The 24,572-nt window shown below is 32.8% G+C and overlaps 2 protein-coding genes across 5 annotated transcripts; both read left to right on the top strand.

The window, feature by feature from the left end:
- Nucleotides 1-1,721: 1,721 nt before the first annotated feature.
- On the top strand, nt 1,722-7,041 carry LOC100814433 (alpha/beta hydrolase domain-containing protein 17B). Of its 3 annotated transcripts, none has more exons than XM_006572895.4 (6): nt 1,722-2,062; nt 2,164-2,555; nt 3,695-3,731; nt 4,719-4,955; nt 5,324-5,371; nt 6,225-7,041. In XM_006572895.4, exons 2-6 carry the CDS (start codon nt 2,398-2,400, stop codon nt 6,804-6,806), a joined length of 1,062 nt encoding a protein of 353 aa, XP_006572958.1. In that variant the 5' UTR covers nt 1,722-2,062; nt 2,164-2,397; the 3' UTR covers nt 6,807-7,041. The 3 variants fall into 3 exon arrangements, with proteins under 3 accessions (XP_006572958.1, XP_006572957.1, XP_006572959.1); XM_006572894.4 differs by having other exon boundaries at nt 1,724-2,062; nt 2,164-2,581; XM_006572896.4 differs by lacking the exon at nt 4,719-4,955 and having other exon boundaries at nt 1,724-2,581.
- A 9,411-nt stretch (nt 7,042-16,452) lies between these two features.
- LOC100813900 (cellulose synthase-like protein D2) lies at nt 16,453-21,439 on the top strand. 2 transcript variants are annotated; one of them, XM_006572892.4, is made up of 5 exons: nt 16,453-16,765; nt 16,876-16,991; nt 17,211-18,032; nt 18,505-19,318; nt 19,548-21,439. In XM_006572892.4, the coding sequence occupies exons 3-5, from the start codon at nt 17,245-17,247 to the stop codon at nt 21,300-21,302; spliced, it is 3,357 nt and encodes a 1,118-aa protein (XP_006572955.1). In that variant the 5' UTR covers nt 16,453-16,765; nt 16,876-16,991; nt 17,211-17,244; the 3' UTR covers nt 21,303-21,439. The 2 variants fall into 2 exon arrangements, with proteins under 2 accessions (XP_006572955.1, XP_025981375.1); XM_026125590.2 differs by lacking the exons at nt 16,453-16,765; nt 16,876-16,991 and having other exon boundaries at nt 17,036-18,032.
- Nucleotides 21,440-24,572: the final 3,133 nt, after the last annotated feature.

Below are 24,572 nucleotides of genomic sequence, written 5' to 3'. Positions count from 1 at the left end.
ATTATGTGCATAGCTTTTTTATCTTTTGATCAAGAATATTTTCTCCGAAACATGATTATGTCTGATTTGATCGATAATTAATCATACGGAGCCATCAAAATTGACATTGATGGCTACTTAGAAATGAAGACTCAAAAATATTATGGAATTATTATCCCACAAAATTTATGGTTCTGGATTGAGCCACACTACTCATAAGTCACTTGGATCACTATTGCACGCTCTCAAGGGTCTAGTCTAATCTTCAGAGAAACGTTACTTCGCAATTGGTGCTGGGTAAAAGGACATATATATATATATATATATATAGGTGTAAGCAATCAGTACCCAGACACCGGAGAACATGAATGAATCACACATGCATGCCAACCACGGTCACCCCAAAATAAATACAGGACACTGTTTCTCAAATATATTTAACAACAAAATATAATCATTACTTTAGAGCTTATACATAAACACCTTAGATCGTTTGGGTTATAAATTAATTAAGATTTATTCGAATAATTTTTTAATATGTGCTTGTAAAAATATATATATTTTTTTACTAAAAGTTAAAATTAACTACTGGAAAAGTGGTTAAATGAGATAAATTTTATAAATTAATTCTTTTTTATTTGTTATTCTCTTTTCTTATAAGTATTTATAGATTTTTTTCCTAAATAAGACCTACGTGTTGAATAAGTAAGGATTTATTTCCTCTAATTTATATATAAAAAAATAACCAATTCTTTTAAACTAGCAGAAATCATTTAGTTTTTTTAAAATAACTTAACTGATCAATAATTTTTATTGATAAGACCATAAATTTTAATTTAAATTTAGAAATTCTTAATTAAATGATTTAAGTTATAATTATATTTAATGACATTGCTCGTAGTTCAAGTGATAATTTTCTCATCAACGAGTATAACCTATATTATTGATAAGTCAATCAATACATCTACTTGTATGAGAATGTGAAGATGTTTCATCAATGAACTTTATAATAAATTAATAATATAAACTAAAATTAATACATTTGAAAATACAACTATTTTTCTATAATTAATACAAAAAATATATTTATTTATTTATTTTATACAGAGGACGAGAAGGAGTATTGTATAAGCATACACGTATAAGTTTTATCAATGTTAAAATAGTAGGTAACAACTATTTTTATGTAAGTTATAAATTATTTATCTTTTTAGAAGGGTTAGTAACATATTTTTTAACACATTTTATTATTGATTAAAATTTAGAAAGAGAATCATTAAATATATAATTAAAATTACAACTTTTTTAATTTTTAATAAATTTAAATCAATAATAAAAAATGTGTTTGAAAGTGTATGTTAGTAATATTTTTCTTTCATAAAATAAGTTTCTTTTTATAAAAGAAATTAGATGAATTGAAATTAAGAGACTCACCAGACATGATATTAAGGCTCAATGAAACACCTAAAAATAATTCACCAATAAAGTTTCACATAAAAAAATATGTATTTTCATAAGTATGAATTTATTTATTTTATCTATTGGACTGATCTTTGTTGATTATTAAAATGGGTTTAAAGCAACTTATAAATGCTTCATAAATTCTTTAAAACACATTCGTTAACATTTACTCTTAAATTAAGTTTTAAAAACTTAAAAATAAATTCTTCCATAATTAATACTAGTAAAAAGTCATTTAGATCCTCAACTCCTTGCAAGAATCAAATAACATCAACATTTATATTTCCGTTGGTGTAAGACTGATGTGTGTGAGAGACCAGTAGCATTCTGCTGGAGGTTGGTATAAATGTTTGTTTTGAATAGAGAGAAGAAAGAAAGTATCATTTTCCAATAAAAAAAATGTCAGTTAGCAGAAATCCAATATGAGGTGCTGCTCTGCATAGCTGACAACTATGAAGTCATGCACATAAATTTAAACTGAGTTTTGAAAATTAAGTCCTCTGTCCTTTCTTTCTCTTTCACTCTGTGTTGCCACCACTACACTCCACATCTCACAGTACACACTCTACTCATCCATAGACAATAGTTCCTTGCCATCCCCATCCATATTACTAGTTAGTAAGTAAGTAACTCACTCCCTCTCCCTCTTTCTCTTTCTCTCTCTAGTGGGCCAAAACTTCCATTTTTATCATTCTCTGCACTCTCCAAAAACCTTCTTCACAGAACAACAAGTACTCTTCAAAGGGGTGCCCCAGATGCGGTCACAGTCTCTGTAACCCATCAAATGAGTTTGAGCTTCTCCATCTCTTGTTGGGGGGTGAATGGGGTGCATGGTGTCTCAGCTAGCCGCGAAATTCGCCTTCTTTCCGCCGTCTCCGCCGACGTACCAGCTCAAGAAGAGCGGCGAGGACGGCAAGCTCACGGTGGTCTCCGCGGCGGCTCCGATTCCCCACGCCGATGACACCTCCCTGGACGTTCTCCTCGTCGACACGAAGCATGGGAACAAGATTGTGGCGTTTTATCTCAGAAACCCCTACGCGCGGCTCACTCTTCTCTATTCTCATGGCAATGCCGCTGACTTGGGTCAACTCTATGATCTCTTCGTGCAACTCAAGGTCAATCTTAGAGTTAATCTCATGGGGTTAGTGGTTTTCTGAATAATCATGCTTAAGCTTAACCTCCTCCTCTTTCATCATCTTCTTCTTCTTCTTTTTTGTTGTTTTTGTCTTTGTCTGGTCTTATTTTACTTCATTAAACCTCTCGAACTTCAAAGACCGCACGTTATCACTGACCCTTCTTTTGTAATTATCTCCGTGTTTTTAATTTTTAATTTTACCCTCTTTCTCTCTCTTGTTTTCACTTTCTCTTTCTTCCACTAATGTTTTTATTTATTTTTATTTTTACCCTTATTTTAATAGGTTTGTTTAGTGTAGATCTGAGATCAAGTAAATCAATCTATTCATGGTTTGGTTTGGTTTGGTTTGGATTTTGATGAGTTGTTGTCGTGCGTGTTTTTTAGATCTGGTGGTGAATGAGTTTGTGTATAAGAGATGGCATGCCAATGAATGTCAATGCCTTTTTCCTACAATATCTTTTCAATCAATGTGGAAAGTGAATGGAGTTGGAGTTTTGGGGCACCTGAATGTGGCTTCTCTAAACAAACAAACAAACAAAAATTGGAAAAAGTAAAAGTTAAAGGGAAAAAAAAAGAAAAGTGGCTTGTATTTTTGGCTTGCTTCTTCTTGGTAGTCCGTAGCAATCTTTTGCTGATCTCTCTTTGTCTTTTTCGTTTCATTTTCTTTCTCCCTCTGTATAAAGTATCCCAGTTTTTACCTATATACTTGGATGGCGACGTAGCCTTGGCGTTTTTCTTGGTGTTTAGTGGGGTTGGAGCATGCCAATGTTTTACTCCTTTTTTTACGCCTCACCACTTCCAACATTGTTACCCTTTTGTTTCAAAATTAAATTATAAAATAGGAAAAAACATAATAATAATAATAATAATAATAATAAGGGCTTTCTTTATTTGTTGTACTTTTAAAATGCTGTCATCTTCATGGATATATGACTGATTAGTGGCTATTGGCGCTTGAACGGTTGTGTATAGATCGATTTAGTTTACCAATTGACTTCACCATTTGACCCAATTTAGTGCATTAAGGGACTTGAAGTTGATTGAATCAAATTTGGAAAGTATTGCGCTTTCCAGACTAAAGTTGAAAATTGATGTTTTTATGCAATTTTTTGTTTGCAGATATGACTACTCTGGATATGGAGCATCTACTGGCAAGGTAGGCCATTCTTTGGCAAATGCAACATTATATGTTCTGTTATATTGAATGGACCACACACACCAACACACACATAAGCACAATTCTGTTTTGCTGAATTTAAAGGGTAGTCCTTAAGCAGGGTACTTTTTATTCTTTGATCTACAATGCACCTTACAATTTCATTTTGTTTAATTGTTTCTTTTTTTTTATTATTATTGTTATTATTATTATTTTGTCTTGTGTTTGAAGTAAATGTCAATAAGAGCTTGATAGTGATTCTGATGCACACGATACCTGTTGGGGGCATTTTTGTTCACCACATTAGTATGCTCCTCCTTGAGCAGAAGCTTCCTCAATTACAAATGGGTTAACATGGCTATACAAACATGTGCCCAGACCAAAAGCCCACACTTACCACTCTCTCAAAATACATAATATTTAGTAGCCAAACCATCAGATCTAATATGGAGTCAGGGGAGACCTGCACCAATGGACTTAAGAACCAGATCACAAAGTGAACATGAGATTACATCTTCACCCAAAACATTAAGGAATTAGGTGGATGGGAATTTGTTCTCTTTATATTATATTTATCAAACTCATTCTTAACCAAAGTGGGACTTCAACTCACTTGAATTTCCAACAACACCTTAGAGGAGTATTTACCATTTATAGTAAGCCAATTTTGAAAGTTACTAGTTAAGTTTCTGATAATAGTAATTGTGAATTGTTAATAATGATGTCTTAAGTAAGAACTAGTAGACTGACAGATTTTATGGTACTCTGATATATACTTGGATGAGCAATGTGTACATCTACATTGATGTCATTATTTCATTTTCTTAACTTTTGTAATGGAAACGACAGAGGCATATTTCCCTGTTGACTTTTTTGTTCCAATTTTTGCAATGAAATCTGTCTAGTTAGAAATAAATGGTCTTTTTATTTATAAGAGATTCTATGCATGTTATTGATATGTAATTCCAATACTTTAAAATCATACAGCCTAGTGAATCCAGCACATATGCTGACATAGAGGCAATATATGAATGCCTTGAAACTGAGTATGGAGTTAGCCAAGAAGATGTAATCTTGTATGGGCAATCAGTTGGAAGTGGACCAACACTGCACTTGGCTGCTAAATTGCCAAGGTTGAGAGGTGTGGTTCTTCACAGTGGCATTCTTTCTGGTCTTCGAGTGCTCTGCCATGTGAAGTTCACATTTTGCTTTGACATTTATAAGGTAATATATTGAAGGCTATTGACTAATGAGAAACATGCAGCTTACACTCGAGTACAAGGACAGAGAATACTAAATAATATATTAATATATAGGCAATCTGATATAATGTACTTATAAAAATTGAAGCATGTAGGAAAAATGATGAGTATGCAATTTTTTAAATGTACAGTGGTTCTTTTTTATGTTGACCAAAATATGAAATCAACTAAAACAATAATGCTAAACTATTTAATCTACTTGAATTTAACCTCTTCATGGAATCTTTAGCAAGATTGAAGAAGACTCACTTTTTAAGATGTCATTATTTGGATTAACTAATATTCTGTTTCATTTGGTCTAATTGTAATTTTTTATTTCAACTCATGCAGAACATCAACAAAATAAAGAAGGTCAAGTGCCCTGTACTTGTAATACATGTAAGTATATGATGTACTGAAATCATGCTGCTTCTCTTCTCTGTATTTGTTTCTGTTAACACTTAAAGCAAGTATATGGACAAAGCAAATTACCCATCATACTAAAGTTCTTTCCCTTTATAGGTAGCTAATATTATAGTCCAGTATGTTATGGGAAAGAAAATAAAGAAGGTCTGGGAATCGGGGAAATTCTTCACTAGCGATATTATTCTCTAATTAACATAGTGTATGGTTGAAGTAAACTTGGAATGTGACTATTGTCTATTCTCGAAAAGAAAATCATTTGAAATGCTTATGCCTCAAACATGAACGACTAGCAACTTCATAGTGAGAGAGATTTTCTTAATACTTAACCCAGATTCATGTTTGATTAAATTTTGCTTTAGTTCTACTTACTGCCAATTGAATGTTTTGTTAAACAAATTGTATCAAATTTCATCATAGGCTATCATCTTCTGCAATTAAACTGATTTGAAGATAATTTTCCCCTTTTGTTCTAGATTATATGTGCCTGGCTTTATTTAATTAGTTTGAACTTTATTTTTGCTTGTATTGAAAATAAGCATTCCGAAATTAGATGAAGAATGTCGATGTAGGCCAATAATTTTTGTAATCCTACACAATTTGTAATCCTTATATGCCGTTGAATAGTGATCTTGTTTCCTTTATGTCTGTTAATTAACTGTTTAGAACTAAAAGTTGAACTTTAATTGCATATCGGGATTACAAATTGTGTAGGTGTTATGGCAAACCCTTTTTTCTTAAATTTTCCCATGCATGATGCATCTAATTTGTTGTATTAAAATTTCCTGGAAATAAAGTATTATGATTGATCTGCTAAATTGTTTCACAGGGTACAGAAGATGATGTTGTCAATTGGTTACATGGTAATGGACTTTGGAAGATGGCAAGGGAGTCATATGACCCCTTGTGGATCAAAGGAGGTGGTCACTGCAACTTAGAGCTTTACCCCGATTACATCCGCCATCTTTGCAAATTTATCCAAGAAATGGAGAGCATGACAACTGAGAAGCGCCTCAAAAAGATTCGGCAAAGTGCAAACCAATCAAAGTCAAACACTGGTTGCACCTGTAGTAGATGCTGTAGAGTGAAGTGTTGTAGAGTTAAATGTCCTGAATGCTCTAATTGCTGTTGCTGCATGAATGTTTCCTGGTCTATCAACTGTCCTGAATGCTGTTGGAGACCTAGCTGCAAGTGTTGTTGCTTCCCCAAGTTCCGTAGTTGTTTCGGATCAATCTGCTGCACAAAATGGTCGTGGCCTAGCTGTTGTGCAACAAAATGTTCATTGTCATTGCCTAGCTGCTGCTGCTGCTACCCTAAGCGTGCAAGACCAAATTGCTGCATGAGTTGTTTCTGCTGGCAATGTTGTGTAGGAAAACACAGTGATGGCACAAATGGAAAACAGAATGGCTAATGGTGGTTAAAACATGCTTGTATAGAATGGTCAAGTCTTGCTAACACACCCTTCAATATTGTGCAGTGGTGTTACAAAGAGGAAGAGGATGACAATTGTAGGAAAGTGATATGATCCAGTGTCCTCTATTATTTTTGGGTTTATTTGGAGTTATTACTTAAGTTCTATTGGAATTTTTTACTCATAAAACATTGGTGTTTTAATTAATTTTTCAGGCAGTGGATGAATGACATCATTGTATCCTTCTCATTCTGTAGCCTTTTAAAGTTTTGCAGTGTACTTGTCTTAGTGCATGTTTGTTTCTCCATTACAAAATTGCTTTTGAGGCAAAAGTCATTTTGCCAAGAGATCAAGAGTCTTACTTTTGCATTCGTTTTACGTCTATATTTTGGATTTCTGTTGGAACGTACACCAAAACATTTTCAACTACAAATTAAACATTGTACTTTGGATCTTGTAATAATAGACAACAACCTTGAATAGTCTTTTCAGTGATGTCACCTTACCATGCGTATCTAGTAGCGAAAATGGAGTTAATGGAGTTGCAGGAATTGGGTAAGCTGATAATTACGAGCATTTTCATGTCTCAGGGTGAATGCTGAATGTTACTATCTTGGTTGGAAAGAAAGGCAACAAAAATCATTGATTTTCTTTAATTTTTAATTTTTGTGTGAATCATATGTTTGAAATAACGGACAGAATTTTCAAAATTCTAATCAACTATGGTCTAGGAGTCCTGCGTCCTTTTTATTAGTATGGAATTATTTTTGAAAAATAGTTTTGAAAACAATAAAAAGTGAGAAGTGGATAAACTCCTTTGGGTTGTAATTTTCTCTTTGAGGAGCGCTAGGATCATAATTTCTAACATATTTTTTTATGACTCTTTATTAATTAAAATGTATTGAAAATTATAAAATTATAAAATTAAACGAGACATGAAATTCATCAGACAAGTTTACGTTAGGATCTAGTTCTTTCCAAGTGAGAAATAAATCAGATTAGTGGTATTAACTGGTATTTAGTTTAACAAAAGTTTTTTTTAAAAAAAATTGGGACTAAAAAATTTTATAAATTTAGAAGACTAAAAATAAAAATGACTGAAATTTGAGGGTCCAAAAATACATCTAAGTTCTTATTGAATAAAATATTATCTCACCACTAATACACTTGTATAATATAAAAAATCATACAAGATGTTTAGATATTCAAAGTTTTTTTTTGGGAGGGGTAGAGATCAACGTATTTTTTGCTGGAAGTAATCTGTTCCTGCTAGATAGATAGGAAGGACTTCTGTGGGCAGGAAAAACCTCCCCAGTATTTAACATAGTTAGATCCTAGATTCAAACTCAAAACCAATTATTAGGAATCCTTAACTCAAATGAATCATTTAAGATACTTAGTTATAAGATTCCTTTATGGAGTCATGTTGAGTAGAAAACGGTCTCCTTTAGTTTATGGTAATGAGCCTTGGTTGAACTAAAGTATGAGAGTTCTTAATGTGATATCCGTTATTCACTCTTATTGAATTGAAAGCTTTCTCCTTTGGTTGTTATGTAATATGTTAATGAATTTTGCTTGAACAGAAGTATGAAATTTTTTCATATTATATTATCTTTGACAAGAAATATCAATTTCAATACCTATGGTTTTCTTAAAAATAATAATAATAAAAAAAAGCATGTCGGTTCAGTCGGTTGATCAAAACTGACGTTAGGGTGAGACGATTGTTACGAAATATTAATTTTGGTGTTATTCTTGTCGATTTTTGGTGTTAGGAAAATTATTTGATCGATCAAAATAGACACTAAAATTAATATTTAGTGTATCATGTTGAGTAGTACCGTGGACAAACATATGAACCAATCTTTTAAGTAAAGGAACGTGTTACGAGTAAACTTGAACCAATCTTCAAGAGATTCATTTGTTTATACCTGTAAAATTTAACTGCCAGAGAGAGATTGCTGAACTGTGTTGCCTTCCTTCACTTGAAATTGCTTCAAATTTATCCACATGACTACTATTTCTTCGGATCTATATGAATGATCTTGTGCATTAACAATATGCATTCTTGGGAGTAATGATGGACATCTAAAGGGGGCTGGACAGTTATGGGCCAACCCCTGGCCCATTACTTCGAAGTGAGCAATTCTTCTAAGTTAGGGATGACAAGGTATTTTGTATTGGGTCAGTCAGGGTTAATTTTAGACTGTTGCATATAGTACTCTTTCTGAAATATCTTTTTGACCTTTTGGATTGGTTATTCTGGAAATCAAAAAGGAAGTGCATTCCGAAATGTAAAATTACATTTTGGGTTGGTCATTCAGGAAGGCAAAAGGGAGTGCAAGAAGCAACTGGGAAGTGCATGAAGCAATAACCTTAATTTTATTATGAGTTACGAATTTTAGGATGACCCACTTCATATTCTGTTATTTGTAAAACAATTTGTATAAAAAAGAGAGAGAAAACGAGAGGAAAGAGAAATATGAGATATAATCATATAATTGATGATGTTGTAGAGATAATTAGAGAAAAGAATAGTGTTGTAAAAATTGTTGTATGAGTTGATGCATGTATAACAGAACTTTTCTTTTAAATATCGGACGCAATGTTATGCAGCATTATTATTAAAATTGACTTAGGTGCTCTCTATTTGAATACGGAATTACAACTTGTAGCTTGTTTATGTACATTTGCAAATGTAGTTTGGTGATAGCGAAACTCTTTTCTTTTGGAAAAATTGCATTAGGCTGTGTTTTTCTTGGTTTTGCTTGCAGTACACAAAATGTCGTCCTAACATGATAAATTAAAAGGAGATATCTGCATCAAATTCCTTCTCTCTTTTTTTTTCTCATTATTAAAATGGTAATGCATAACATGCATAAATGACAATCAAATGCCACGATTGTCCACATTGGTGTGATTGCTTTGTCTTTTCTTCTTCTTCTTTTTTTGTTCACAAAATGTTATACTGTTGGTGTTGTTCAAAGGAAGCAAAGGGTCCAAGGGACACGTCATGTTCTAGGGCATGCAAAACCGTGGTAGCCTTTAACATTTTTGGTCCAAAGAAATAATAAAACAATGGACCAATATATGTATTGGCTTGGCTCATAAGGGAGGAGATTTAAAAGTTTTATTTTTATCTATCATAATATTGATGCGGACTACCAATACTAATCAGGAAACAATCTCTCCTTCCAACGTTTTTTTCTAATTTAAAAGAGTATTGAGCTAAGTTTTAGTGTTAGACATTGGTATTCAAAAGTCCCATTAAAATCAAAAGGACACAAAATTTGCAAGTTTATCAATATTTATATTACTAGAATAATATTTACATTTCTATAAAGAAAAGAATAAATACTCCCACTATAATAAAAATATGACATAAAAGTAAATTAGTATTTAAATTATTTAGGCAAATAAATATTAATTGTAAAATTATTTCTTTTACGTGTATTATGCATTTAATTTTAGCATTGTGCTCTAATGTTCTATAGTTTTTTTTGTTACTTTGTCATAATCCTTTATAAATTGTAGTTTTTCATTTGGACAATAATTCGTTCAAAATATTATTATTTTTACCATGAGTATTTTCATATGTGAATCATTATTTCAAAATTGAAATGGCAATTGATTCACGCATAAATATTATTTTTTTTACTGCAATATGCATGTTATTAACACTAAAAATATTTCATTTATAAAAAGTACTACATAATTTATTAATAAATTAAACCACGAAAATCAAAGCCATTTTATTTTTTAATATATAAAATTTATTACTTTTATATTTTAAAATTATTCTAGTACATTCCACAAATTACCATGCAAGTATCTACTATGACAGTTGTTTTTAAACTTGTGTGCCATGCATAGATCTAATACGTTCAATGTTACCTACACGCCACGAATTCACTCTACGGTTTGAGCAAAGATAAACAGAAAGAAACGAAGAATATGCTTATTTTGGTCCAATCCCCGAAGGATGATGATACCCAAACGCAAATTGTTTCAACGCATCCGTGATAAAAGCCTAATTGACTTATTTCTCATGAAAATAAGTTTAAATATACTTTTGGTAATGGAAGTTAGTGTTTTTTTTATTTATTCCTTGAAAGTTTATTTTTTTAATTTTAATTTCTGTAAGTTGTTATGTTTATAATTTTGATCAAGATATTTTATTCGTTTTTAATTCTTTTAAATTTTTATTTTTCTTAAATTTTGATTTCTTAATCACAAACTTATAAGATTATAAATAAAAATATTGGATTAAAATTGAAAAAAATATAAATTTATAGGGATTAAAAATGAAAAAAAAATTATAGGAATCAAAATTAAAAAATAAACTCACATTAATTAAAAATGAGAAAAAAAATCTAACTTGGCCAAAATAATATTTAAGGCTTAAAAGTAAAATCCATTTATACAATGGGCATGACAAATGCAACAAATAGTTAACTATTGGATTGGTTTTGACTTTTCTTTTGACTTGGGACATGTATGGAGGGTGGTGGTTCAAATCATGATGGATCTACTGAGTACTGCTAGTGGGCCTTAGACATTTAAGCAATCAAAATTACAATAAAGTAGTAATTAGAATGTTTTCATGTCCATTTGTTCCTGGTTTCGTTTGGTCACATATTTCATCATACAAACAAAGGAGATCAGCACACGGACACACGATGATACTCAATCAGAAATAAAATTTATTGGGGAAAGTATTGAAGTAATTATTGGTGAATATATGAGAATAAAAACATCACCACTCACATATCAGTCTAGTTTGTAATATAACCTACACTGGTTGAGCATGTGCCACGTACACCTTGACAAGAACATTTTTCTACTCTTATCCACCCCGAAATCCATATTTTCATACGAAACTAATGATTAATAAGACAATCTTCAGTCATTATTGCAACACAAGAGATAATAGGATATGTAATGATGGTGAACAAAGTTTCTTCCTTTTGGGTTATATAGGGAATCTGGGAGCCTCTCGTTTCACACTGACAACTGACAAGAGGAAACAAATTAAATAGTTCCTCTCCTCCCACATTGTTGCCCAAAAAATAAAAATAGAAGCATACAAATAATGCAGAGAAAAAATATAAATGGTGAAAAATTGAAGGAAAAAAGTGAGATATCCAAATACAGAAGCTAGAGGGGAGCATGAGACTGGAGAGAGTACGAGCGAGAGAATATTCAAATCCCTATCCCTTTAAATTATAAAAGGAGCACAATCACACAGTAGTTAGTGACAGTACAACTACACAGATGTTTATATATATATATATATATATATATATATATATATATATATATATATATATATATATATATATATATATATATATATATATAAACAGTGAATTACACAAGAGTAACAGCTATAAAAAATGTAAAACCTATAATCTACACTTACATAAAATCTATACAAATACAGCCATTATTTTTACATGCACAGCAGTACAAGTATTAGCATTTAATACAACTTTCTGTAAAAAAAAAAAAAACACATTTTATACAACATGAGTCCACTACGTTTTTTTTTAATAGAAACAAATTGGACCTCACATCTTTGAAAATTTTAAAAAAATAGGCGAGTCAGTTATTTATATACATTTCTCTTTTAGAATTTAAGAACTTTTTATTAATAGAATTTTTCTAAATCTACTCATTTAAATCTTGAAATTTTTTAAAAAAAATTCTAAATATTGTCAATGTAGAAAATTTTATAATATAAAAAAACTGTACTGCAAACTAATAAAAAAAATCATCACTCATCAGTAGTATAATTTTAGATCACAAAAATGAATTAAACCCGTATTATAAATATTTGCAATGCAATGTGTTGTTTGATTAAGGAAAAAAATAGGGAAGGAGGGAATTGGGGGAGTTTGGTACTGTACTGATTAGGGCTTTTTCAATTTCCAGCAACAGTCACGGCGAGGCAGCGGCAGCCTTTCACGGTTCTCATGTGAAAAGGAGTTGAGGTGGGGCCCACGCGGATATACAGGAAGAAAAAGGGACCCACATAATGCGGGGCCACCAACCTAACGTTGGATTCACACTTTGCGGCTTTCACATGCTACGCGGGAATATTGTTCATGCGGACATTCATTCCTATGTAACATTAATTACGTGTAAAGTAAATGTTACGCCATCAAATGTGTTATGTGGTTATGTGGTTTTGTATGTTTTTACAAATTATATTTTTGTTTTTTTTTTAAACTAGTTAGTAACTCCGAATTATTTTTTTAAGACTGTTAGAGCTATTCGCAAGTTGGTTAGAGATAACTAAAAAAAGAAAACCGAAATCCTCAAAACTTTCTACGTAATCCTTGTTATTCTAACATGGGTGAAACAAAGAGAACTTTAGGAGATTTCATGAATAGGAACCAAAACTTAGTTTGCTTATAGAATAGGACTGCCCATAGCTGCAAACAACTTTGAGAATAAGTGTTCTCTTCTAAGAGTTATCTCCCAAAATTAATTTGGGAAAAAAGACCTAAAAGATCCAAATGTCTCTCATCTTGTATGTGCATTTCTTACAATGAGAATGAATATTTATATGGCGCTTGAAATGCTTTAAAGAGCTCCTTAGAAAAGTGTCCATACTAGTATACCATAATTTCAATGACTTAGAGTGATTAAAATTATTCTTTAATAATGGGCTCAAGGCTTTTTAGACACAATTAATGCTAGATGTATTCACTAAATTATATAACAATTGATGAAGTCAGCGAACGGAAACTAATGGAAGAAGTGGACCATCTAAAAAAGGATTAATTTATATATACCTTTGAAGCATAAGGTGTTTTGCTTAAAATAAGTTGATTCGGGATAAGCCAAAAACATTAACTAAACATCTGATGAACCTCATGCAAGAAAAAGCTATTGAAGCCCAAGTTCAGTCATTAAGAATTACTTATTTTTTCTGGCTAAAAAAAATTAAGAATGACTTATATGGTGGTGAACATGAAAATGGTCATTTGTGAGGTCTCCTAAATCACAAGCAATAATATAATTAAACTAAAAAATTTTCCTCTAAAATATAAAATTGATGAATTTTTTTAGACACACGACTTGCACTAGTAGACTCTAATAATAATAATATTATTACTAGAATCAATATGAGTACAAATCGCGTGTGTTGGTAAAAAATTCCATCAATTCTAGTAGTATATTTTTTAGGGGACTTTTTTTTTTTTGAAGACTTCACACATAAACTCAACTACTAAAAATATAATTAAACTAAAACAGAATGCAAAAATGACACAATAGGATTTACAATTTTCTGATAAGTCAATGACGATATTTTAAATAGGGATGAATTTAGGGGGACGGGCAAGCAGGGGCCCTTGCCACCGACTCACCCCCTCAAGACTCTTTATGTATATGTATGAGAAAAATGAAAAAGAAATTAAAAAATATATATATCTATAGAAAGAAATGAATAAGAAAATAAGATATTGCATTAATGTTTGTTTAATTTTCTCCTAATAGTAGATTTTATTTCTAGTTTTATGCAAATTAAAAATAAATAATAAATATTTTTTTTATAAAATCCATTGTTTATTAGAAATTAAATATATAAATTATTGTGAAAAAGAAAATTTCAACCTCTTTTAATGCATTTCTGGATCCGTCACTAATTTTAAGAAGAAGAAAAAACGTTATCTATTTGAGCATTTTCATATGAGGGGTATGAAGGTTGGGCTATATACATTTGGCTGGATTTGGTGCATCAGCGGCAGTGCTTATAGAGCACTTAATTCTATTTATTATTTGACTACTTATTTGCTGAAATGGTTCACTTGCAGCTATTCATAGCAAATTTGCCTCATTTAATTTCCATTCAAAATCAAAAAATATAATCCAAAACCTTATCTAATCGAACATTAATATTCTATTAGGGTTATGAAGGTTGGCCTTTGCTAGGCTATACATTTGGTTCGATTTGGTGCATCAGCGGCAGTGGCGCGTGCTTGCAGAGTTTAATCTTCATGCTAAATATCTTTATATTATTAATTAATTATAAATAATTTTAAATATGTATTTTTTAAAAAATTATTATAAAATTTAATAATTTTTTTACATAATAATTTATGATTAGATATCGATCTACTTCTTCTAATATTATATACAAGTAAAAAAAAACTCATGTACTGTATAATAGTCTAAACTAAATTATAAGGGAGTATTTATTTCATGAAATTATCATGCATTTTTAAAAATCACATCCTTAAGAATATTTTAGCTAAAAAATGTTATTCCTTGACACATATAAAAATGTAAATGTGTTTAGTTAACTTTTAACATTCCTAGAAATATTTTGAAGTTTTAAAATAAAAAAACAAAAAAAAAACAAAAAATAAAAGTAAAAATTATTCCCATGCTAATTGAAGTTAGTAAATAATAATTCTCACACTTTTCTCCCCAATTAACATATGTAGACACCGAGAACAAAAAAATACCCAAAAATATTTTCTAATAACCGAACAAGCTCTCTTAAACAATTTTTAACTAGTTTCTTCATTTAATAAAATCATTTCCAAAGCATCCTTATTTAATTCAAACCTTATTTATAATGACTTCTTTGTAAATTGTAATATTAACCACATGACCTTCAAAGTAGAGAAAAAACATTTTCATTTAAAGCAAGTTTTCATTTAAAACATTAGCGTGAAGAGGATTTTTTTTTTAAAAAAACTTTGGTGAGAGCGTGAGGATTGTTTAGGAAATGAATTTCATTTTTTCAAATGAGATTGAGGAAATTAAATAAAGTTAACCGACATTTTTGACTAGTGTGAATTAATATTTTTTTATATTCGAGGCTAAAGTAATAAATTTTTTATTGATAAATATATTTTAATTAAATTCAAAATTAAATAACATTTTTATTTATAAATATATCCTATATAAACGTGGTATAAATAATAATTGGTCTTATAAGTACTCACGGGAGAGAGAGAAGATAAGAGTGTAAGATGAATTCAACTTTCATATAAATCAAAATTAATTATAAAAATTTTCTCACCAACTTTACAAAAACTAACAAGTGATTTTAAATTATGCATAAAATTCAAAATTCATTTTATCTTATATATATATATATATATATATATATATATATATATATATTCAAATTATTTAGATAAAAAATTAAAAAAACCATATATTGTCAATATTACATTCAAGAAAATTAAAATACATCTTGCTAATCAGGGTTAAAGAAATAATAAAGAAAAGATTTTATTGAAAATTATATAAGACTGCGTTTAAAAATCATAAAAGAATGTATATTCACGCGTCTTAATAATTTTTTTTCTTTTTTTAATTCATTTAATCGGTATCCTAATACTTGTTATTCAAAATAATCATTGATATGTTTTTTAAGCATAGTAAAAGTGAAAAGTTTATGAAACATGCCTTATTAAAAAAGCATGGTAAAATTGGAAATTAATTAGAATGCAGTAGAGGAAGAACACATAAAGTTGGCCCCACTAGAACAATTCTCCTTGCCGCGTACAAACCGCTTGAAGTAAAACCAAAATCCATCTCCGTATCAATCAGACACTTCGTACTTCCCGAAAGAACCTTCCCGCAGTAATAAAAACGAATAGAATCACGCATATCTAATTATTATCTATTTACACGCATTTCAAATTTGCTACTACTATTTGTTTTGTGTTCTCAGTTACCAAGATCATTGGCACATTGTTGGAACATAATACTATATAGGAAATTCATCCCTGTTTCTCTCTCTCTCTCTCTCTCTCTCTCTATACACATCCTTTTCCCAGGTTCTTTTTCACGCCGTAAAAGCTGTCGTCAGTTTGGTGCTTTTACCAAAACACACAGCCTTTACTCGTTTCCTTACCAAACTCCCCAATACCATTCAAAATGCTTGCAGAAGTTGAAGCAGCGTTTAAGGTTGCCGGGCCGGCATTGATTTTGTAAGTGTGATTTTTGAACGAGGATTTGATATGTTCTGTTCTGTTTTGTTCTGTCTTTGTGGGTTGGAATTATTATTAACGGGTATTGGTTTCGTGTCCCTTTTGTTTAGTGGGTTTTGAAAAATCCTTATCTGTGTTGGACTCAGTCCAGTTTGAGAGAGAAAGAGAGAACTTGACACTTGACAGCGTCAGACACGCGCCTAATTGGTTGTTGTCCTTTGAGCTGGTAAGACTATTTTAAAGCAAACTTTCTTAATTCTTTCCCATTGGAATTCTTTATAGTAATTGATGTACTCCGTCTTGCTACTTGACAAACAGAGCGAGCGTTGAGTGTGTCTTTATTTTCAATTTTCCGTGTTTGAATTGCTGTCGCTTTTGAACAATTCTAAAAGTTTCATCTTTTATATATAATGAAGTAGTGGGTGGTGGTGGTGTTGAATTGCAGGTTTCTGCAGTGTGGTGTGGTTCATTGCATTGCCATGGCTTCTAAATTCAAGAGTGTGTCCTCCATTCGGAAGATCACGCATCTGAGCGGTGATATGGATCAGGAGGATGCGAATGGGGGAAGGGCTAGTCTTGATAACTACTCAGTTCACATTCCTCCAACGCCTGATAACCAGCCTATGGAGATTTCGCTGGAGAGGTCGAATTCTCGGAGAGTGGAGGACCAATACGCTTCTAGTTCTTTGTTCACCGGTGGCTTTAATCAGCTCACACGCGCTCATTTGAAGGACAAAGTGACTGAGTCAGAATCCAGCCACCCCCAGATGGCTGGTGCAAAAGGGTCCTCTTGTGCAGTGCCTGGGTGTGATGGAAGTCTCATGACTAATGAGAGAGGGTTGGATGTGGTTCCTTGTGAGTGTAATTACAAGATTTGTAGGGATTGTTATATGGATGCTTTGAGGGCTGGTGAGGGGATTTGCCCTGGTTGTAAGGACCCTTACAAGGAGCCTGAGGTTCAAGGAGGTGTGGCCAACTCACAGGCACTGCCTTTGCCTCCGCCTCCTGGTGCTAATAAGATGGACAAGAGTTTGTCGTTCTTGAGGAGCAAGAATAATGAATTTGATCATGCTAAGTGGTTGTTTGAAACCAAGGGGAGCTATGGATATGGGAATGCTATGTGGCCTAATAAAGAAGAAGAAGTTGATGCCAGTTCTGGTTCTGGCTCTGATTGGATGGGGGGTGACCCTAATGTGTTCAAGGAAAAGCAGTGGAGGCCCTTGACCCGGAAATTGAGTATTTCTGCTGCAATTCTCAGTCCTTATCGGTATGAGACTCTCTTCCTCAAGATTTCTGTTTTCCTGAATTTTTTGCAATGCATGGGTGAGATTGAATTTTAAGATTTCTGTCTATGCAATAATTTGTTCTATATTATTCCATGTTATTGATGATATCATGATAACTTTAACTCAAGTTGGTATCTCCATTATATGACATTCAATTTGAATCAGTTTTCTTTGCAAATGAATGTCCCCCTTCCCCCCTTTTTGAGGAATTGGTTTATTTCGTAAACAACTACTTCATATAAAATGGGAGAAAATTATTATGTTATAGAAAATGTGCTTGTATGCCGATTCATAATTTTGACTTTTTTCTTGTTATCGTTATCATTAATGTTATTTGTCTAGCTTCTGGAATTGATCACTGTGTGAAATATGGTCTAGTACTCTCGTCTAGCGTGGCAGTAGCAGTATTTGAATCAACATATTAATTTGTAATCTTGTTGTTTTGACTTTCAGGCTCATGATATTAGTTCGGCTAGTGGTTCTAGTTTTCTTCCTAAAGTGGAGGGTCGAAAACCCCAATGAGGATGCAATCTGGCTGTGGGGCATGTCTGTGGTTTGTGAAATCTGGTTTGCCTTCTCCTGGCTGCTTGACCAGCTTCCTAAGCTCTTCCCCGTAAACCGTGTTGCCGATCTTGATGTTTTGAAAGAAAAGTTTGAAACTCCTAATCCCACCAATCCTACTGGGAAATCTGATCTTCCAGGAATAGATATGTTTGTCTCAACTGCTGATCCAGAAAAAGAACCACCACTTGTTACTGCAAATACCATTCTCTCTATTCTAGCTACTGATTATCCTGTTGAGAAACTCTCATGTTATGTCTCTGACGATGGAGGAGCACTTTTAACTTTTGAGGCCATGGCCGAGGCTGCAGCTTTTGCCAATATGTGGGTTCCTTTTTGTCGAAAGCACAACATTGAACCCAGGAACCCAGAATCTTATTTTAACCTGAAGAGAGATCCCTACAAGAACAAAGTGCGGTCTGACTTTGTGAGGGACCGCAGGCGAGTAAAGCGTGAGTATGATGAGTTCAAGGTTCGGATTAATGGCCTTCCTGATTCGATTCGGCGCCGATCTGATGCTTATAATGCCAGAGAAGAAATGAATGCAATGAAGAAGTGGAGAGAGAATGGAAATGAAGAACCAATGGAGAGTTTGAAGATTCCTAAAGCCACATGGATGGCTGATAAAGAACCCAGCTGCTGGCCTGGTACCTGGACAACTGCTGCACCGGAACATTCCAGGGGTGATCATGCCAGTATCATACAGGTAATTATCAATCTTTATCAGTCTCATTATTCATTAGTATTCAATATTCATCTGAGTTTGGTTAGGGGTATTGCTAAACTTCAGGTTCTCAGTGGTTAAAACTCTCATTGTTCATTAGCCTAGCACATTTATTTTTATACATTTTTTTTTGTGTACTTTGACTTACAACGTTGTCATAGTTTGGAATAAACATTGAACTTGCTAATGATTTGTCTTCTTTCAAATGTAGGTAATGTTACAACCCCCAAGTGATGAACCACTGACTGGCAAAACATCAGATTCAAATGCCTTGGATTTCAGTGAAGTTGATATTCGTCTTCCTATGCTTGTGTATGTTTCTCGTGAAAAAAGACCCGGCTATGATCACAACAAAAAGGCCGGGGCCATGAATGCCCTTGTTCGAGCCTCAGCCATAATGTCCAATGGCCCTTTCATACTTAATCTTGACTGTGACCACTACATATATAACTCTCAAGCACTGAGAGAAGGAATGTGCTTCATGATGGACCGCGGTGGGGACAGGCTCTGCTATGTTCAATTTCCGCAAAGGTTTGAAGGAATCGACCCCAATGATCGCTATGCGAACCATAATACTGTCTTTTTTGATGTCAATATGCGTGCTCTAGATGGAATTCAAGGTCCTGTATATGTTGGCACAGGATGCCTATTTCGAAGAACTGCTCTCTATGGCTTTGATCCACCCCGGATTAAAGAAGAGTCTGGTTGGTTTGGTCGGAAGAATAAGAAATCCTCAACGGTGGCCTCTGTCTCTGAAGCCAGTGCTGAGGAACAGTCATTGAGGAATGGACGCATAGAGGATGAAGAAATGACCAGTGCTCTTGTTCCAAAGAAATTTGGAAACTCAAGTCTTCTTGTTGATTCAGTCAGGGTGGCTGAGTTCCAAGGCCTTCCCCTTGCTGATCATTCATCTATCAAATATGGCCGTCCACCCGGTGCTCTAACTCTCCCTCGGGATCCTCTTGATGCTGCTACTGTTGCTGAGGCCATCAATGTCATCTCATGTTGGTATGAAGACAAGACTGAATGGGGCCTTAGAGTTGGATGGATTTATGGGTCAGTTACTGAGGATGTTGTGACAGGTTATAGAATGCACAATAGAGGATGGAAGTCTATATATTGTGTGACCAAAAGGGATGCCTTCCGCGGCACTGCTCCAATCAATCTCACTGATAGGCTTCACCAGGTTCTTCGGTGGGCAACCGGTTCAGTTGAAATCTTCTTTTCGCGCAACAATGCTCTTTTGGCCAGCTCTAGATTGAAATTTCTGCAGAGGATTGCTTACCTCAATGTTGGAATCTATCCATTCACTTCCATCTTCCTTATTGTGTATTGCTTCGTTCCTGCTCTTTCACTTTTCACTGGCCAGTTCATTGTTCAAACCCTTGAAGTCACCTTCCTAGTTTACCTCTTGGGCATAACCTTGACCCTTGTCATCCTCGCTGCTTTGGAAATCAAGTGGTCTGGCATTGAGCTTGAAGAGTGGTGGAGGAACGAGCAATTCTGGTTGATTGGAGGCACAAGTGCTCATCTTGCTGCTGTGCTTCAGGGTCTACTAAAGGTGATGGCTGGCATTGAGATTTCATTCACTTTGACATCAAAATCTGGCGGCGACGACGAAAACGATGAATTTGCTGATCTCTATGTCATCAAGTGGACATCTCTTATGATACCACCAATCACAATCATGATGGTTAATCTGATAGCCATTGCTGTTGCTGTTAGCAGAACTATATACAGCGAAGATCGTGAATGGAGCAGCTTGCTTGGAGGTGTGTTTTTCAGCTTTTGGGTCTTATCTCATTTGTATCCCTTTGCAAAAGGGCTAATGGGTAGAAGGGGTAGGACACCCACTATTGTGTTTGTTTGGTCAGGGCTAATTTCAATTACTATCTCACTTCTTTGGGTTGCTATTGACCCTCCCTCTGGTAGTAGCCTAATTGGAGGGTCATTCCAATTCCCTTGATTTTTATGGTGCTCACTTTTCAGGGTAGCACTTGTAAGTAATTCAGACTGGCCTTGTGGGTTGATGAGATTTTGTAGTTACCATTCATTGTTCGACAAGCTTTTGCTTTAAAGGAATGAATCATACATTTTTTTTTACCATGTTCTCATTGATACCATGATTTTAAATAGTGTTCTGCAATCAATTGCGGCCACAATGTCAAGGAATTTTGACTCACCGCAATACAATTGCAACTGTATCAACAGCATTTTCCCGCAATTACCTGTAACATAGAAGTTTTTTTACTCACCGCAATGCAACTGTGACTGTAATTTAAACTATGATTGATACATTTTCAAGCTAACTCTGTTTGTGACTTTGGAATTCTTACGGGAGCTATATATGAAGTGGAGGAGTATTAAACTGTGACGAGACTTTATATGATACAACTCCTTCCTTCATGAGTTTCCATGTAATCTCTTCCCTTTTTTTTCTTCAAGGATGTGCTTCCAAGCTACTGTCTCTTACTATAAGAATCGAATTGACAAGCTTAATGTCATAGAAGACGATTCCTGTTAACTACGGAATCGCAGGTACCGTTACATTTCGTTCGAGAGATAAAGTGTTTAAATAATATAGCAATCGTTGAAATTTGAGGCAAAAAAAACCCAACATTCAAAGTAAGTGTTGAAGTTGGGTTAAGCTTTTTCTGTCTATAACGTGCGCATGTGACTTCCAAGCATCGAAGTTGTTGGGACTTGATCGTGTACGTGGATTGTTTCTGTTTATTTCTACTGTATGAAAGCTTTTTAATAAAAAATAAGTATTTGATTTTTAATTTATTAATTTTATAGATGTTTATAAATAACTAGACGATGGTTTTGTGCTTTGAAGTGGCTTCATGGAAGGTAGTGGGGGCAGAATCTTATATGGTTTTGGCTTCGTTGTTGGATTCAGGGTTGAGTGGAGCATTTGATCGAATAGGTGGTAGATGGTGTGGAGAAACTAGTACAAGGGAGTTCTAAAACGCGAGTTCTCATTGAGACTCCCTCGATAATATTGAGTCTCCCTGTTATTCTCACCCAGAACTTTTTAAAAAATAAACAAAATGAGAATTTTGTCCTTCTCTATTTTCCTACACTCCTTCCTTTCTCGTGCATTCCACTTTCCCCTCATTTGCTAATTTTTTTAATTATGATATAATTTATCCTTTTAATAATAATTGAATTAATTATGATAATGATGACACAATTGATCCTTTTAATGGTAATCAAATAAATTGTTATACAAATTAGCATCAAAATAAAGGAAATTTGCATAATAACTAATTCAATTATTTTTATAAATGGTCACTTCTATTGTAATTAGTTTTAATTAACACATATTAATATTAAAAAAAGGTGAATTGAATCCTAATTAATTTGATTTTATTTAAAAAATAACTTTTTTCACCATTAATTTAATTAGTTTAAAAATAGTAACTTATATCCATAATTAATTATAATTTTTGGTAAAAAAACTAACAAAACAGAAAACTGTGTTAGTATATAATTGAAATTTGTTTCTTTTACAACAAAAACATATTTTCGGTTGTGTAAGAGAAGGTGTAAAAAATACACAACAAAAATATAATTTTGTTGTATACTTTCTACAACAGAAATATATCAGTTTTATATTTTTTCATACTCTCTCTTACACAATTAAAACGTATTTTCATTTTGTATATTTATTGCCTTCTCTTATATACAACAAAATCATTATTTTGTGAAACATGTCCCAATAAAATCATAATTTCTTTGTTTTGGGAATGAAAAGATATACTGGCGAAAACATAATTCCAGTGTTATATTTTGCATAGCAAAATCATGTTTATGTGGAAAGGGTATTTTCTGAATAACAAAAGAAATCCACCTAGGTGGGTGGTGAGAATAGAAAGTGTGGAGGGTTACAATAGCAACTCCCACCTCGTTAATAGCATGTGGAATGTATAGAGTCGAGTTTGGTACAAAACAAGTTTATAGATGTTTATGGATAATAATTAGAAGATGGTTTTGAAAAAAGTTGAGACGATTTTAACTCATTTAAGAAGTATGATCATCCTTATGTTATTTTATTTTATGGATATTCATTGAAAATTTTGACTAAAGTTGCTCTAGGTAACCAACAATCTTCATCTCAGTAGAAAAGAAAGGTGTGGAGCAGGTAAGCATCCCCTACAGCAAATTGGCTTCTTTATTGTTCTATTTTTAACTGTGTTATTCAGGTAGTTGTGTTAATATTTAATTTAATTAATATTTAATTTTGTGATTTAATTTTAAAATTGTGTGGATTTTAAAGGACAACGCAGAGATAACTGGAAAAAGAATAACAGAGAAGTCAAGTCCTCGCTAGTAAGTAATAGTTCATGTATTGTTTATGTAGTTGTGTTAATATTTAATTTTGTAATTTAATTTTAAAATTGTATGGTTTTTAAAGGACAACGTAGAGATAACTGGAAAAGGAACAAAAGTCAAGTTCTCACGCTACAGTAAGTAATAGCTAATATTGTTTTGTGAAGAAAGACCTATTAAATTCTCCAAGGGTTGGGCGTGACAGCTTAACTGCAGCTATAGGAATTCAACAACTGCCTCGGCTCTTGGAAGTGGGCAACTATGAACTTCTCTAGAAGATTGCATTTAAGAAAATTTCAGATTTTACTTATGCAGCTAGGAAAATGTAAGACTTTGACATAGTTTTCCAACACTGTACAATTTGATTAATTGAGAGTGCTTGTTTGACATTTGAGAAGGTTCTGGTGGCATAGTGTTCAAACTAGATAAAACCCAAAGTACGTAAATTCTTAGCATTGAACAGCAAATTAATTAATTAGTTATTGGAAAGATAAAGTATATATCTTATATACACACACATTCGAAAAAAATAATCAAGATCAATTTTTAAAATGTCAGTATTTAATTTTATCTGATACTGATTTGATCATATAAATAAAGTTTACATTATAATTTAGCTCATGATCATGAAATATGATATCGATTGATTTAGTTCCTCAATCAACGTTTTTAGTGATTCTTTTTGTGTCACCTTTACATGATCGAGGAGGGACTAATTTGATGTTACTTCTTTAAAATGATCAAATTGACATGCATATATCACTAAAGTAAAATAATCTGTTCACCTGCTGGTAGAAATTATCTGTAGTTTCTAAGATTTTCACCTGCCAAAGAATTTCAGCCTAAGAATTTGTCTTGCTGGTAGAAATGGTCTTGTTTTATTTATTTATTTCTCTTTCAG

Source organism: Glycine max, chromosome 1, assembly GCF_000004515.6.
Source record: "Glycine max cultivar Williams 82 chromosome 1, Glycine_max_v4.0, whole genome shotgun sequence".
NCBI lineage: Eukaryota > Viridiplantae > Streptophyta > Magnoliopsida > Fabales > Fabaceae > Glycine > Glycine max.
This window is presented reverse-complemented; position numbering and strand designations above follow the sequence as displayed.

What these genes read in the sequence shown, in the direction of transcription:
- LOC100814433 (XM_006572894.4), top strand. Translation starts at nt 2,262, where the DNA reads ATGGGGTGCATGGTGTCTCAGCTAGCCGCGAAATTCGCCTTCTTTCCG. An exon ending in CTTAGAGTTAATCTCATGGG is followed by an intron (nt 2,582 to 3,694) that starts GTTAGTGGTTTT and finishes TTTTGTTTGCAG; the next exon opens with ATATGACTACTCTGGATATG. An exon ending in TTTGCTTTGACATTTATAAG is followed by an intron (nt 4,956 to 5,323) that starts GTAATATATTGA and finishes CAACTCATGCAG; the next exon opens with AACATCAACAAAATAAAGAA.
- LOC100813900 (XM_006572892.4), top strand. Translation starts at nt 17,245, where the DNA reads ATGGCTTCTAAATTCAAGAGTGTGTCCTCCATTCGGAAGATCACGCAT. An exon ending in GCAATTCTCAGTCCTTATCG is followed by an intron (nt 18,033 to 18,504) that starts GTATGAGACTCT and finishes TTTGACTTTCAG; the next exon opens with GCTCATGATATTAGTTCGGC. An exon ending in ATCATGCCAGTATCATACAG is followed by an intron (nt 19,319 to 19,547) that starts GTAATTATCAAT and finishes TTTCAAATGTAG; the next exon opens with GTAATGTTACAACCCCCAAG.